At 48.3% G+C, this 15,113-nt stretch overlaps 1 protein-coding gene across 6 annotated transcripts in view; it reads left to right on the forward strand.

Moving 5' to 3' along the window:
• CDC42BPB (CDC42 binding protein kinase beta) overlaps positions 1-15,113 on the forward strand; it is a 115,228-nt gene that overhangs the window by 46,854 nt on the left and 53,261 nt on the right. For all 6 annotated transcript variants that reach the window (XM_017528034.1, XM_017528038.2, XM_017528036.2 and 3 more), the window contains exons 4-5: positions 895-990; positions 5,401-5,549. In XM_017528034.1, coding sequence (XP_017383523.1) covers positions 895-990; positions 5,401-5,549 — 245 coding nt within the window. The remainder of the gene's footprint in view (positions 1-894; positions 991-5,400; positions 5,550-15,113) is intronic.

A 15,113-nucleotide genomic window follows, 5' to 3' on the forward strand; every position in this document is an offset into this window, starting at 1 on the left:
TTTTTTTTTTGAGACGGAATCTTGCTCTTTTGCCTAGGCTGGGGTGCAGTGGTGCCATCTCAGCTCACCGCAACCTCCACCTCCCAGATTCAAGGAATTCTCCTGCCTCAGCCTCCCATGTAGCTGGGATTACAGGCACTGGTCATCACACCTGGCTAGTTTTTCTATTTTTTAGTAGAGATGGGGTTTCACCATGTTGACCAGGCTGGTCTTGACCTCAGGCAGTCTGCCCACCTCGGCCTCCCAAAGTGCTAGGGTTACAGGCATGAGTCCACATGCTCGGCCAGGCCTTGTGACTTTTAAACAGAGATACCACCTGGGCATTAAAATTAACTCTTTTAGAGCCATAGCAGGGTAGAGGGCAGCCTCTTGCCCCGTGCTGCTGGCCATAGGTCTCCGTGGTGGAATCTCTAACAATCCTGTCATGACTATACCTTGAGTTCAGCAAACAGACGTTGCCCTCTCCTGCTAGCTGCGTGGACGCTCAACAGTGGTTATAGGACAGAGAGGGCAGACGTGGGGCAGCCCATGCCATCAGTACTTGGCGGGGGTTGATCTGGTAGAGAAATCAGGCGATGCCAGGTGAGAGGAGCCCAGTCAGGAATCCACAAGAGGATGGGATGAACCTAAGTGTCAGCCACGGAAATGGAGCCTGTGGGAGAGCAGGGCGCAAGTGTGTCCTCAGCAGCCCTTGGCGCTTGCATGGGGCTTGGGAGAGAAAGGAACGAGGGCTGGCTCAGCCTCAGCCAGGGTGTCGGGCATGCAGGAGGAGAACCCCGGAAGGCAGGGACACTGTGCCTGGAGCCTCTGTCCCAGCAGGGACCCCAATATCAGCCATATGCTTTCTGGGTACTTCCCAGTGAACACAGACTGACACCCCTCGTTCCTTTGCAGACCGCGTGCTTCCGAGAGGAGCGTGACGTCCTGGTGAACGGCGACTGCCAGTGGATCACCGCGCTGCACTACGCCTTTCAGGACGAGAACCACCTGGTAGGCTGATGACCAGGGACGCGGCCAGGGCATTCGCTTGAGTCTTTTAGCCCTTTATGCTGTCACTAAAAATGCAGTCAGACAACATGGAACTGACATTAAAAATGTGTATTGGACCTGATAAAATGGAGGGGTTTGTTTTCACACAGTAATTGTCAGGTAGAACTTTTTTTAAATAGATGTGTCAAAGTATGTACTTTGTTTTTTTCTAATCATCGGATAAGCTGATTAGTTTCTTTGCTGGGTTTATTACATTTAAACCAACTGGGGTTTGATACACTTTCAATCTTGAATTACTAAGAATAAGGAACTGCAGTGGGGATTCAGTGGTCTCCTGTGGTGGGGGAGCTGCCCCAGGCCCTTTGGACAGGTTTTAGGTTTAATGCTTGGTCTCCACACCGCCTGTTTATTTTCCTGACTTGAACAGGGCTTGTTTTCAGGACTGACGGACCAGCCTTGTGACGCACATGTGGGTGCATCGTCAAGCGTGTTCACCTCCACAGCGCTCTCAGGGCAGCTGACTTCGTGGGGAAGGGGACACCAGCCCTTGGTCTTAGGTGCTGAGTGACCCACAGACTGCCTTGTTCAGGGCTTTTCACTCCTAGAATGACTCTCCAGGTTTCTCTGAACCTAAAAGTGTCCACTGTTGGAGCTCTGGGTGGACACGACGGTGCAGACTTCAGAGAAAAAGATCTGAGCCCAGCTGCATCCCGACAGCACTGTTTCTGCAGCAGGAGCAGTGACAGGGGTGTGATCGCTGTGGTCACCAAGCCTCAGAGCAGGGACCCAAGGCTTCCTTTTCCATGGCAGCCAACGTGCATGGCCGCCTGAAGCTCCTGGGTTGTGCGCTCTGTTGGCTCCCAGGAGATGGGGTAGTGTGGGATCCTTACACTCAAACCCTAAAATAACCCTTGCAGCATCAGAGAAAGCCCTGAGATTTGAACGCCCCGGATTAGGGGAAAAGGTGTGCTGCTGACGGAGACTTTACATGTACGTATTTGCCTCAGCAGAGGGGGCAGCTGGTGTTTGTCGAGCACTTAGGACAGTTCAGGCCCACAGGGGTCCCCGTCAGTCTTCCCAACGACCTGGTGATTCCACCGTTTTCATAAGGGGGTGTCTGGGGCAAAGAGAGGCGAAGTCACTTGCCCAAAGTGACTGCATGGATGACTCACGGCACCTGTGCCTGAGTCCCAGCCTGTCGAGCAGATTTCAGGTCCCCATGCTCTGGGGCTGTCTCCACATTGAAGCCCCTCGCGTCCTGCTCAGTGTCCCTGCTCCGAGGACCCCAGTGGACTGTCTCCAGTTCATTTCCACTGTTGATAAGAACTGAGTTTCCAAGGAGTACAGCCGGCTAGGATCTGTACGAAGGAAGATAATGCTTTTTGTTTTGTTTCTAATATTTTTTCAAAAGTAGCATAGCATGCTGCCGTCTGAAATGTTAGGTGTTGCAGGTTTATTCTAAACTAAGACACATCAGTTAGGAGCTCCTGTGAAGATGCCATGTTTTTGGGTTTTTGGAGTTGCCCAGGTAGGAGTACCATGAAAATTTGGGATGAGAGAATGAAGGCGAGGCCTCTGAAGCTTTCTGGCCCCTGACTGCAGGGCCAGCCCCTGCGGCTGCACACCTGCTGTCCTGAGCAGGTGCGTTTAGGGATAGGCCAGTTCCTCTTCTGTGGTGGTGAGGCTGGCCCAGGTGCCTCTAGGCATGATACGGAAACGGTTCCTCTGACAGCTCAGAGAGTGAGTTCTGCTGCTGTTCCTGTTGGAGCTAGCTAACAGAGTTTTATAAAAATTAAACCTGTTTTACCGCCAACTAAAAGTTATTGGCTTAACTCAGTACCTGTGTTCCATGACAGGATGGACTTGACCTGGTTCTTACTCGGGAGTGGGTCTCTGCCCGTCTTCCTCACGAGCTCCCGCGTTGACTTTCCTCCGGGACTGTGTTCCAGGAGACTGTTGATCAGACCCAGTGCTGCCGTAGGATGCTTCTGCTCTTCTAGAGTTCTAGGCAGACGTGGGCATGGCTGGGGCTCAGCTAGTAAGGACTTGACTCGTCCCTGTGGCTTTCTTTAGGGGCCGGAGGGCCCGGCCGTGCATTCACCGCATTTCCCTTCGCCCCCGGTGTTTCCATCAGCTGCTGGCCTCTCCCCTTGGAGACACCTCCACCATCTCCTCTCCGTTGCCCTCCACACGTCGGCACCTCCGTGCCTGGGCTTCTGAATGTAATTGGGGAACATCACCACTCACTGCTCTGCCCCCTCCCCGTTTGGCAGGACCCCACTTGCCACTGCCACTTTACTCCTAGCCGATTTGCACACACCCCTTCATCTGGAGCACCACCCCGGCTCCCCTCAGGCCTCTGCTCAGCAGCCTCTGGCCTGGCCACCTCACCAGGTGGCCTTTGGGGACTCCCTGCTGCCTGCTCTCCATGCTGGCCACGGTCTCTCCCGCCCCCAGCGTGAGCTCCGCTGAGCAGGGATCTTGCTGTCTGGTGCCTGCCAGCACCCCTGCTGCCAGAGGGACTGACAGGGGCCACAGCAAGGGCTCACAAGCAAATGAACAAGCTGAACTCAGTGAGGAAGGATAGGCAGGGCCTGAGCCAGGGCGGGGAGGCTGAGGCTGCCCTAGGTGGCGGCAGGGAGACTTGAGAAAGGCTCCACAGGACGGGACAGCTGCGGAGAGGCTCGGAAGGGATGAGAGGTTGCTGGTAAAGATTCTGTTGAGAGCAGGGACCGAAAATGAAGGCTTCTGTCATTTCCTCTGATCTAGCTGGGCCCCTCCCTTCCTCAGACAGGCCCCACCAGTGTGGTGCTTCCCTTCCTTTGGAGACACCGTCGTTGGTTTGGACATGATGGGCGTCGTGTCTGACTGCTGGGCCTGGGTCATTGCTCTGTCCGTGCTTGTTGGGTGACCCTGGGCCCATCCCCAAGCCTCCCATGTGAGATGGGGTCTTGGTGCCGGCGGCGAGGACAGGTAGAAGTGTGAACAGGACAGCACTGGCCTGTGTCCCATAGCCTGGCCCCAAGCATAGGCCTTCACGGTGACGGCAGCTGTCACGATGAGCTTCTCAGTAAATAACTGTGGTGTCACTGCCTCTGCTGATAAACAGCGTTTCCTCCCTGCGTGGGCTGGTGAAAAGCTAGCTGTCCAGACCAGAGCATCCATCTCTTCACAGAAAATTTGCTCCTGGTAGGCTGAGGCCGCATGCTTCCCCAGCAGTCTCTGAGGCACAGCGGCCCCAGAGATGGAGGTGTTGGCTGCCACCCTGACTGTGGCTGTGATGGTCTCCCCCATCCTGGGCCTCTCTGACCTGTGAGATCCCCCGACTGGGGCTTCATGGTCTGAGGCTTCTGAGTGCTACAAGAGACAGGCTGTCCTCAGGCAGAGCTCCACGCAGAACGCAGGCTCACCTTGGGGTTGACCACTTCCAGCACAAGACTGGCCTGGTGGCAAGGGAACTCCCAGGGACCTCTCAGGGAAGTGATGGGCTCAGGGCTATTAGCAGAAGATTTTTTTTTTTTTTTTTTTTTGAGATGGAGTCTTGATCTGTTGCCCAGGCTGGAGTGCAGTGGCATGACCTCTGCTCACTGCAACGTCCGCCTCCCGAGTTCAAGTGATTCTTCTGCCACAGACTCCTGAGTAGTTGGGACTGTAGGCACACGCCACCACGCCTGGCAAATTTTTTGTTTTTTTAGTAGAGATGGGGTTTCACTGTGTTAGCCCAGATGGTTTCGATCTGACCCCATGATCTGCCCGCCTCATTCTCCCAAAGTGCTAGGATTACAGTTGCGAGCCACTGCGCCCAGCCCAGATGTTTTTTCTTCCCTTACTCCCATTTCTACTTAAGCAGTAGCTTTTCTAAATTTTCTCTTGGAGTGAACCTATAAGTAATTATCCTTCAGCTCTTTTATAATGAAATCTTTCCAATAAGAACTGCTGTGATGTCATGTGTGATGTTAGATACCTCACTTCCCTTCTCTGGTCCTGTGTCGTCCTCCTATAACATGAGGGCCTGCAGAATTATTTTTAAACCCAGTAGGATTTGATGCACTATTAACTGCTTCTTCTTTGGGTCACTAGCTTTTAGAGTGCCTTCTCCAACATCCTTAATGAGAATCATACCCCTAGACCAACGAGCCTCCAACATCAAGCCCTGTAATCATTCCTTCAATTGATTAAATGTATTACTTACTGAAGCCTGTGCTCTGCCATATGCACAGCTGAAGATGACAGCAGTGTGGCACGCTTTGGGGTGCTTGTCCGGAAGGTCTTGAGTGACAGAAGAGCAGCTGAGATGCCACGAGCCAGGCTTGGAGCCTGAGAACCTTGTAGTGGAAGGCTGGCCTTTAATTGTCAGGTGTAGTGGTGACTAAATGTGGTATTCTCTCCCCTTCTCTTCCCAATTTGTAGTACTTAGTCATGGATTACTATGTGGGTGGTGATTTACTGACCCTGCTCAGCAAATTTGAAGACAAGCTTCCAGAAGACATGGCGAGGTTCTACATTGGTGAAATGGTGCTGGCCATTGACTCCATCCATCAGCTTCATTACGTGCACAGGTAACCAGCTTCTGGTCTTATAGAACCCACGTTTCATCATTAAAATACTCCTCGCAGAGCTCCCAAGTCCAGGCCCTCCAAGAAGCCATGTAGATAGCGAGTCCCCACGTTGAGCTGCCACAGCACAGACTGATATGCCCACATCACCGTCTTCCAGCCCCAGCACCCATGGATCCCAGTCTCATTGTTGCGGTTGTGAGAGTCTAACTCCTGTCAGCTGAAGCCACTGTGTCTTTTGATATTTATTTGATACTGACTCAACCTCTCCCCACCCGATCCCCCCTCCCTGAAATGCCCGTGCTCCCTGGGGCTCACATCGGGTCCGTGGTCCTCTGTCTCCACCGCCCGAGACCCCCCTCCCTGAAATGTCTCATGAGGGGCCTGGGGCCCTCTGTCTCCACATTCTTTCTCAACTCTGCTCCTCTCTCTGTGCAGCACTGACCCCTGAAGGGCCCCAGGAAACACTTACAAAGGAAAGATGGGCCTGAGGAAGAGGCTTTGTCACCATGACACGCAGGACTTGAGCTGAGAGAGCGTGTGGGGCAGAAGCCTGAAGCTGTGCGCTCTCCTGCTCTCCTGGGCCCCCCCTGCCTTCTTGGCTGGGAGGGCAGCTCTCCAGTGACTCAGCCACTGAGTCTGCGTCTTCACATAGCTCTTGTCCTGAGACTCAGAGATTCAGTCCTGTGGTTCATTTTGGTGTTTGTTGTTTTTAAAAACTAGTTTTACTTGTCTTTTTATTATAAGGTAATTTTGTGGTAATAGTTTTAAGAAGTCAAACAGTTCCACAGAGCCTACAACCAAGACCAAGCCCAGCCCTGACCCACCCTGATTATTCTGGCTCAGGTAGCTATTGGAAACGTTAAAAAATTTTTTTTCCAGTGTCTACCTTCATGTGTCTAAATCAAAAGTTTACATTGCTAATTTCTTTCTTTCTTTTTTGGCTTTAGATCACATCTATTAAATTGAAATTTTAACTCTTTTACATAATTGCCTCTTTCTCTCACCCATCTCTCCCACATATACTTCCAAACTCTTTTCTCCCACATCATCATCCTTTTTTATTTTTATTTTTATTTTTTAAGATGAAGTCTCACTCTGTCACCCACACTGGAGTGCAGTGGCACAATTCCAGCTCACTGTAGCCTCTGTCTCTATTCTCCTGCCTCAGGTTCCTTAGCAGCTGGGACTACAGGTACATGCCACCATACCTGGCTAATTTTTTTTTTGTATTTTTAGTAGAGTTGGGATTTTGTCTTGTTGGCCAGGCTGGTCTTGACTGTTGACTTCAAGTGACCTGCCCGCCTCAGCCTCCAAGTGCTGGGATTATAGGGATGAGCCACTGCACCCGGCCCCACATCATCCACGTAACTTTTATTATGTTCAGTCAGTATTTGGTGTTGATAATATTGTGAGTGCATAACCATTACACCAGCCTTGGTTCCAGGAGTATTTGGTTCCAGTTCTGCTTCCAGGAGTATTGTTCTTTCTTTCCTTCCTTCCCTCTATCCTTCCATCCTCTTGTACAGGTAGTCCTGTATGAGAACTACACTCTATACATAGCCTTTTGCTTTCCCTGGAGTTGATAATTGCCTTGTTTTTTATTAGCTTTTCTTTTCTTTCTTTTTTTTTTTTTTTAAATAGGAAGTCTGTCACTAATTTGTCCCCAGATATTATGGCCACTTTACAAAGCTCCATACCTGGAGACGCATTGGGTAGTCTCATTCTTGTCTTTCTTGGCCCTGTCCCTTCCATCATTCCCATCTGCATTGGTCCCTCATTTGTTCTGCGCTGGGCTTGTTGCGAGATGGCTTTTCAAGTGCACAGATTCCCTCTCCCTTTTCTGGAATTGGCTTCCAGGGGGTCATCTGGGCAGTGTGGTGGTGTTTTTGTTTTTTTTTTTTTTTTGAGACAGTCTCCCTCTGTCGCCCAGGCTGAGGTGCAGTGGCGTGCTAGGGTGCAGACAGAAAAGCATGGTTTGGAGCCTGTGCCACTCCGCTGCCGCTTGGGCCCCTTCTTGTGGTTGGGTAGGTGCTGTGGTGATTCTGGGCTGTGCCCACCACCCCACCAGGCGAGGGTCTGCAGATTCCACAGCTGCCACCTGGCTTCCACAGCTGGACCCCAAAAGCTTCCTGGGTGAGGGAATCAGTGGGAGACCAGGACCCAGAGGGTGCCCCTCACAGGTGGGTGCAGCTTCTTCCTGAGAGGTCAGATCCTGATGATACCAGGAAAGGCAGAGTTAACGAGTGACACGAAGGGTTTCAGGGAGGGAACGTCGGCCGGACAAATGGCTCACGCCTGTAATCCCAGCGCTTCGGCCGGGCAAATGGCTCACGCCTGTAATCCCAGCGCTTCGGCCGGGCAAATGGCTCACGCCTGTAATCCCAGCGCTTCGGGAGGCCAGGGCAGGTGGATCACCTGAGGTTAGGAGTTCCAGACTGGCCTGGCCAATGTGGGAAAACCCTGTCTCTACTAAAAATACAAAAAATTAGCCAGGTGTAGTAATGTGCACCTGTAATCCCAGCTATTCAGGAGGCTGAGGCAGGAGAATCACTTGAACCCACAAGGTGGAGGTTGCAGTGAGCTGAGATCGTGCCATTGCACTCCAGCCTGGGCAACAAAAGTGAAACTCCATCTCAAAAAAAAGAAAGAACATCCCCAAAAAGAGAGCAGAGAGTATAATGTATGAACAAAATAAGAACAGAGTGCAAATTTTAAGGACAAGAATATGTAGAAAGCAAAAAGTCTTAGAAAATCAAAACTAGAGAAAAGTAGAAAGTTCAGTAGAAGAGGCAGAAGATGAAATAGAGGAAATCTGACCAAAAAACCTTGGAAAGAAGATCCAGTGGTCAGAGTGGCCCTGGGGCCGCTCCCCAGGTGGTGGACTGTGTGCTCTGGAGGCTGAGGCGAACCTGCTGTGGGAATCAGACCTCTGTTGGTTTTGCAGCAGGAAGCTGCACAAGGGGAATGTTTGGAAGTGGGAGTTGGTATCACTCCAAACTGGGACGGTGAGGTACATAAGCCGCCTCCCTTTTCAGTGCGTCAGAGGAAGAGCTGGAAGGGAGAAACAAAGCTGTGGATCACCATGGCTCTTTCACCCCCAGCTGCTGGATGCCACTGATTTTAGCCAGACTCTCAGCAGCTGGGAGAAAAGGCACTTGGGGGAGCCTGGAGCTACTTCTCAGGCCTATCCTGACTCTCCCTTGAAGATGCTACTGCCCCCAGGTTTTAGAAGAGAGTGGTTGGAGGCAGTCCCAGTACAGCGGCCCATGGGAACCCTCAGCTCTCTCAGTTGGCCTGGGGATCGCCTGCCCATCTGAAGGCCTCCGCCATTGGGAGCCATGGGTCAGTCCTTGCTCTGAACCTCCAGTGCTCTTCTGCCAGGAGAGCTTTCAACATGCAAACAGCAAGTTCACTTAAAAAAAAAAAAAAAACACACCACTGGCCTGATGTGGTGGCTCACGCCTGTAATCCCAGCACTTTGGGATGCCAAGACGGGCGGATCACAAGGTCAGGAGTTCAAGACCAGTCTGGCCAGTATGGTGAAACCTCGTCTCTACTAAAAAAAAATACAAAAATTAGTCAGGCATGGTGGCATGTGCCTGTAATCCCAGCTACTCAGAAGGCTGAGGCAGGAGAATTGCTTGAACCTAGGAGTTGGAGGTTGCAGTGAGCTGAGATCGCGCCACTGCACTCCAGCCTGGGCGACGGAGGGAGTCTTTCTCTAAAACAAACAAACAAAAAAAGCCACCATATTTTAAATATAGAATTCCACTGCCCAGATGACCCCCCAGCGCATGCAACTGGCCAGCAGTTGAAGGCCGCTGGAAGGTATACAAGGAAGACGGCCTTCCTGAGGCCCTTTCAGCCTGTCTTCTCAGCATCTGCTGGTGTCAGTGGGCCCGGGGTGGCCCTGTAGAAACATCTCTGTTTTGTAGGGAATTCCTGGGAGCTGGGTCCTGTTTAACCTGGACTGTGGTCATTCTGTTCCTGCTAACTCGTTCCGTGGAATACCTGCTGTTGGCATGTCTCAGGGCCTCCTCACTCTTCCATGTCTTCCTAGCTTGTCTCGGGCCACTTGGAACATTTTTTGTGTGTATGTGAAATTATGGTTATTTGCCTTAAACATTTTCCTTTGTAATCACTTCTCCATTTCTATGTGAATTGTCCTTCCTTCCATTCCTAAACCAAAAAAGTTCAGCCCAAATGATGACATTTTGGGGGAGAAGAACCAGTTTGTTCCAATCTAAATAGTCTCATTATCCTTGTCTTCAATCTTCTGGAAGCCAGGTATAGAGCTTGCTACAGAGCCTCCTTGAGCTCCTCTTCAAACATTGGTCCTGTATGCATTGTTTTAAGTCTTCCTTGTCGTCAGACTGGTCATCTTTTATTTACATGGGTCACTCAGAAGGGAGTGGAGGCTGGAAGCCATGGTGAAAGGTTTGTGAGGTCGAGTGAACACCTCCAAGCACCCTGGTCACGGGGAGGGCAGGGAAGGGATTGGGTCTGCTTCTGTTTCCAGGAGTATTGTTCCTTCTTTCCCTCCTTCCCTCTATCCTTCCATCCTCTCATCCTTCCAACTCTCCCTCTTTCTCTGGCTTTCACTTTTTTTCATGAGAAAGGAATGCAGAAAATTGGTGGATGTGGGAGAGTCTGTTAGACGTCCCCAAAAGTGCTGTTCGTAGACGTGATCTTGTCTGGAAGCCTCACATCCCGTGTGGAAGCGGCTCGTTGCAAACCCACCTGCGGCGTCGGGTGAAGCATCAGCACACCCCTGCACGCAGCCTTCAGAGTCGCCATACCTCGAGGAGGTGGACACCTGCCTTTCCTCCCATTGGGAAGTGAGCGCAGTGTATATAACATACGAAGAATAATTTGTTCCTCTGAAGCAAATTTAATGAGATTTATTTAAATATGCACAGTATACACTCCTGAGAAAAGAGGATTTTTATTAGTGAAAATAATATATTCAGCAGATGGACCAGGCACGGTGGCTCATGCCTGTAATCCCAGCACTTTGGGAGGCTGAGGTGGGTGAATCACCTGAGGTCAGGAGTTTGAGACCAGCCTGGCCAACATGGCAAAACCCCGTCTCTACCAAAAATACAGAAAACTGGCTGGGTGTGATAGTGCACGCCTGCAATCCCAGCTACTCTGGAGGCTGAGGTATGAGAGTTGGTTGAACCCGGGGAGACAGAGGTTGCAGTGAGCTGCTGAGATTGTGTCACCGCACTCCAGCGTGGGTGACAGGGTGAGACTCTGTCTCAAAAAATAAATATATTCAGCACATGTTTTCATTTTGACTTTTTTCTTCCAGACTTAAAGATTTTTTGTCAGTCAAAGCTGCAAAAGTAATGTGAGACAGAAATTTTTTTTAATTAAATTCTGATGTGCTTAAACGGTGAGGCGGCGCGTGGATTCTTGGGTTGTTGTGGCGTGTGGCGTGAGCACAGTTCATCTGTGTGTTGTGCTGTCGGGCAGGCTAGGCGCTGTCGGGCAGGCTGGGTGCTGGCAGCAGTCACTGTTCCTGGGCTGCCTCTTCCATAACAAGAGGAGCACAGTCCACCCACCACGCTGGCTGGCCTGAGGGTCAGTTGTGACCATTCATGCGTGGCAGCTATTGTGTTTGCCATTTATAACTGTTTTGTTTCTGGGTCCCAGCAAAAACAGCCTTTAAATCACTGTCATCTCTAGTTGGGATAGGATGGCTTTTTGTAAGTTAAAAGTCCGTTTCAGCTGACCTCTTTATATTGAAGTGTATGTCACAGGTATTCAGAAAAGCTCCCAAACCAAGGTGTGTCACTCAGTGGATTGTCACAAAATGTGTACACTCACAGCAGCACCCAGATAAGAAGCCCCCTCGGTCTCTCCCATCACTCCCTCCCCAGAGGTCACCACCCCTCACCCCCCACAGTGCTGTGCAGAACTTTCCACAGTGACAGAGTATTCTGAATCTGTGCTGTTCAGTATGGTAGCCCCAGCCACAAGTGGCTGATATAATAAAAGAATTGAGTTCTTCATTTTATGTAATTTCCATTAATTGGACTTTGAATAGCCCTGTGTGGCTAGGAGTTACCATGTTAGACTGTGAAGACCTGGAGGCATAAGTCAGCTTTGCCTATTTTAAAATATATGTATGGAATTGTATTATGTATTTACTCTTTTAAAAGTTTTTTTTTGTTTTTTGTTTTGCCTGTTTTAAAATACTGTATATATGGAATCATATTACGTATTTACTCTTTAAAAAGTTTTCTTTTTAAATAATGTTTCAAATAATTTCAAACTTAAAAAATTTCCGTCTTAAATAAGGTTTGCAAGAATGATACAAAAAGCACCCATATACCTTTATTCAGATTCACCTGTTCTTCATATTTTGGCTCCTATTATCGTACACGTCCCTCTCCCTCTCCTACATGCACACACAGCTTTCCCCTGACCCATCTGAGAAGAAGCTGCATGTACCACCAGCATTTACCCCTAAATTCTTCCTTCTACTACTCATGAACACCTAATCTCATCATCGCTACTGAAATTTTATCAGTTGGCCTAGGGGCATGAGAGTATTTTCTTCCCTCCAGTACAGAATCCAGTCTAGGGTCACATGTTGCATTTCATTGTCATGTCTCTTTTAATCTAGAGTAGCTCCTCATCCTTCGTTGTGACATTGGCACACTGGAAGATCATGGGCGTGTGTGGAGAGTACAGGGTCCCATGCTTTTTCAATAGAAGACTTCTCAGTTTGGTTTGGTCCCATGTTTCCTCCTCGTAGATGAAGATGATGTGTTCATTTCTGTTGGAGTGTGTGTGTATAAATATATTGTGTCCCTCTCAGGGTGTCATATCCTAGGCGTACAATATCCATCAGCCCCCCCCCCCCCCACGGTGATCAGGTCCATCACCCAGTTAAGATTTTGTTAGAGTTTTCTGCTATATAGTTTTTTTCCCTGTGGGGAGATACTTTAAGACCATGCAAATACCCTCCTCCTCTTTAAAATTTCCTCCCGAGATTTAGTATCCATTAACAATTTTTGCCTGGACCAGTCTTTGCATGGTTTCACATTGATTTACAAACTCCAGACCCACTACGCTGACCAGTCATTCAGCTTTCTGCTCTAAGGAAGCACCTCCCTTCCCCCGTTTATTGGTCTGTTTATGATCAGTATGGATACATGGATCCTTTTTTCTCCCAGTGGTTTGTAATTCACTGTCTTAGTTATTTTTGTGCTGAAATTGTCCTGTATTTGGCACTCCTGTGTTTGTGCTGTGCCTCGTCACTTTCCAAGGATGCCCTTAGCTTCTGCCTCATCTTAAACACCTTCTGTGCCCCAACTCCATTGTTTCTCAGAAGAGCTGTAGGCCCTTCAGTGGGGAGCAGCTTTGAAGACCAAGTTCTGGGTGCTGGGCGTGCGCGTTGCTGTGGGGTTGTCTGCCTCTAGGCCCCTCAGTGCACAGAGATAGTAACAGAGGTATATGCATATGCACATTCATGGACATGTGTCTACCTGTGCATACCTGGGAATTATGAGTTAACTTCCTGGCTTCCTCCCTTTCCATATTTTTGTCTTCTTCCTACTGACAGCTGTGACTTCCAGCAATGTTAGTACAAGGACTCACTTGATCAGTCCTGTGATGTGTCTAACATAGCTTTACAATGGCTCTGCCTATGCCACTACAGAAACAAACATGCCAAAAAGAGTTCTGGGTTTGTTTGCGGTTCTCCCCCATCTCGTTGGGACTGCGCCCCTCGCCTGCAGTAATTCAAGTTCTGTGTTCATAAGTCACTTGGATTTGTTTTGTTTTGTTTTAACCCCATCTCTCCCCTCAGTGTTGTTATTTATTTGAAATACAGTGGGATTCATTGGTCTTAGTCAGCTTTCCATTTTAGACTTCTTCCATCCTTGTTGATTCAGTTTTATTCTTTGAGTGTGTAGGACGTTAGCATGCTTCCAAAACGCCAAAACTGTGCAAAATTGTACTCAGAGAAGCGTTGCCCCTTCCTTATCCTGCCTACCTCCACCCGCAGCCCAGGATTGGTAGCCAGTCTGCTGCCTTCTGCTCTGTCATCTGTGCAGACGTTTTCTTGTTTCTCCTTTGTTAAGCTAAAGGTCTTAGGCTAAATGTATGCTTTGCATCTTTAAAAAAAATTAGTGATAGCAAATAAGCCAGTTCTCCATTAGGATTGTATTTTTCTCTTCTGGTCTTCTCCATGACTAGTGGTCTGGATAGGAGTTTTGTGTCCAGAAAATTTTTTGTAATTAATTTTTTTAAAGAACCTATTGTACATCTTTATCAAATGGAGACTTGGGCTTTTTAGCTACCCTCTCCACAAAAAAAATTAAAAAAATTTAATGATGTATCCTATAAATCATTCTATATCAGTTCATGGAGCTCGTCATTCTTTTTTACATTTATGTAATACTACATTGTAGGTAACTGCCATAGTTTATTCAACTAGCCTCCTAAGAGTGGACATTTAGGTAGTTTCCGGTATTTTGCAGTTACAAATAATGTAGAAATAATTACCCTTGTGCAAGGTATTTTTGTGTTGGTGGTGTGTCTTTAGGGTAAATCTCTAGCAGTGGGATTGCTGAATCAAAAGGGAAATAAAATACATAGGTTGCTTTATTCGATATTGTAAATTTCCCCTTTAGAGGTTACTGCTTTGTGTTCCCACCAGCAGTGTAGAAAGTACCTGTTGCCTTGCAGCCGTGCCAACCCTGTATTTTCAGACTTTGGAATGTTTGCCCTCTAATGGGTGAGAGATGGTACACAATTGTAGTTTTTCACCTTTCTCATGGTGTTGACCATCATGTTTGCATTTTTGTGTGTATGCCTGTGTGAGTGATTTCATGGGTTTCACCCTTTTCTTATGGATTTCTGGCCCCTACCCCCAATTATTAGATAAGTGTTTGCCTTTTATCTGTAATATATATTACAGATACTTTCCCCCAATTTGCCATTTGTTTTTCGATGTGGTTTATTGTGGTTTTTGACATACAGATTTTTGAAAATTGTTATATGTAATCAAATGAGAGATGGTTTCATTAGCCCCAGAAAAAGAAAACCCATGTGGGAGTGGTGGTTGTTATTTTTGGGGAGGGGTTGTTTTGTTTTTTAAATATTTTTACTTTTTCATTCATACAGTTTCATCTTTTACATGTGGATCCTGGGTCCATTTGGAATTTATTCTTGTATGTGGCGCAGGGAAGGGCTCTAATTTTATCTTTAAATGGCTCTCCAGTTGTCACAACACCAATAAGACTTTAAAAAACTTACTTAAGTCTCTCTTTGCCCTAGTGATTTATTATCTGTAAATAATAATCTATACTTGATTTCTTTATGTAGTTGGTTTGTTTCTGGACATTCTATTCTATTTCGTTTTCTCTCTGCCTCTACACACACTGGCACCATGCTGCTTTAGCTAGGAAGGCTGTGTAGTGTGTTTTGAAATCACACGGGCCTGATCCCCTCATCACAGCTCACTCTTCAGGGTTTTCCAGGCTTTTCTTTTCATGCGAACATCAATATCAACTTGGCTGGCTTCAAAAAAGAGGACTTTTTTTTTTT

This window comes from Cebus imitator, unplaced genomic scaffold (genome assembly GCF_001604975.1).
Source record: "Cebus imitator isolate Cc_AM_T3 unplaced genomic scaffold, Cebus_imitator-1.0 Scaffold52, whole genome shotgun sequence".
Taxonomy (NCBI): domain Eukaryota; kingdom Metazoa; phylum Chordata; class Mammalia; order Primates; family Cebidae; genus Cebus; species Cebus imitator.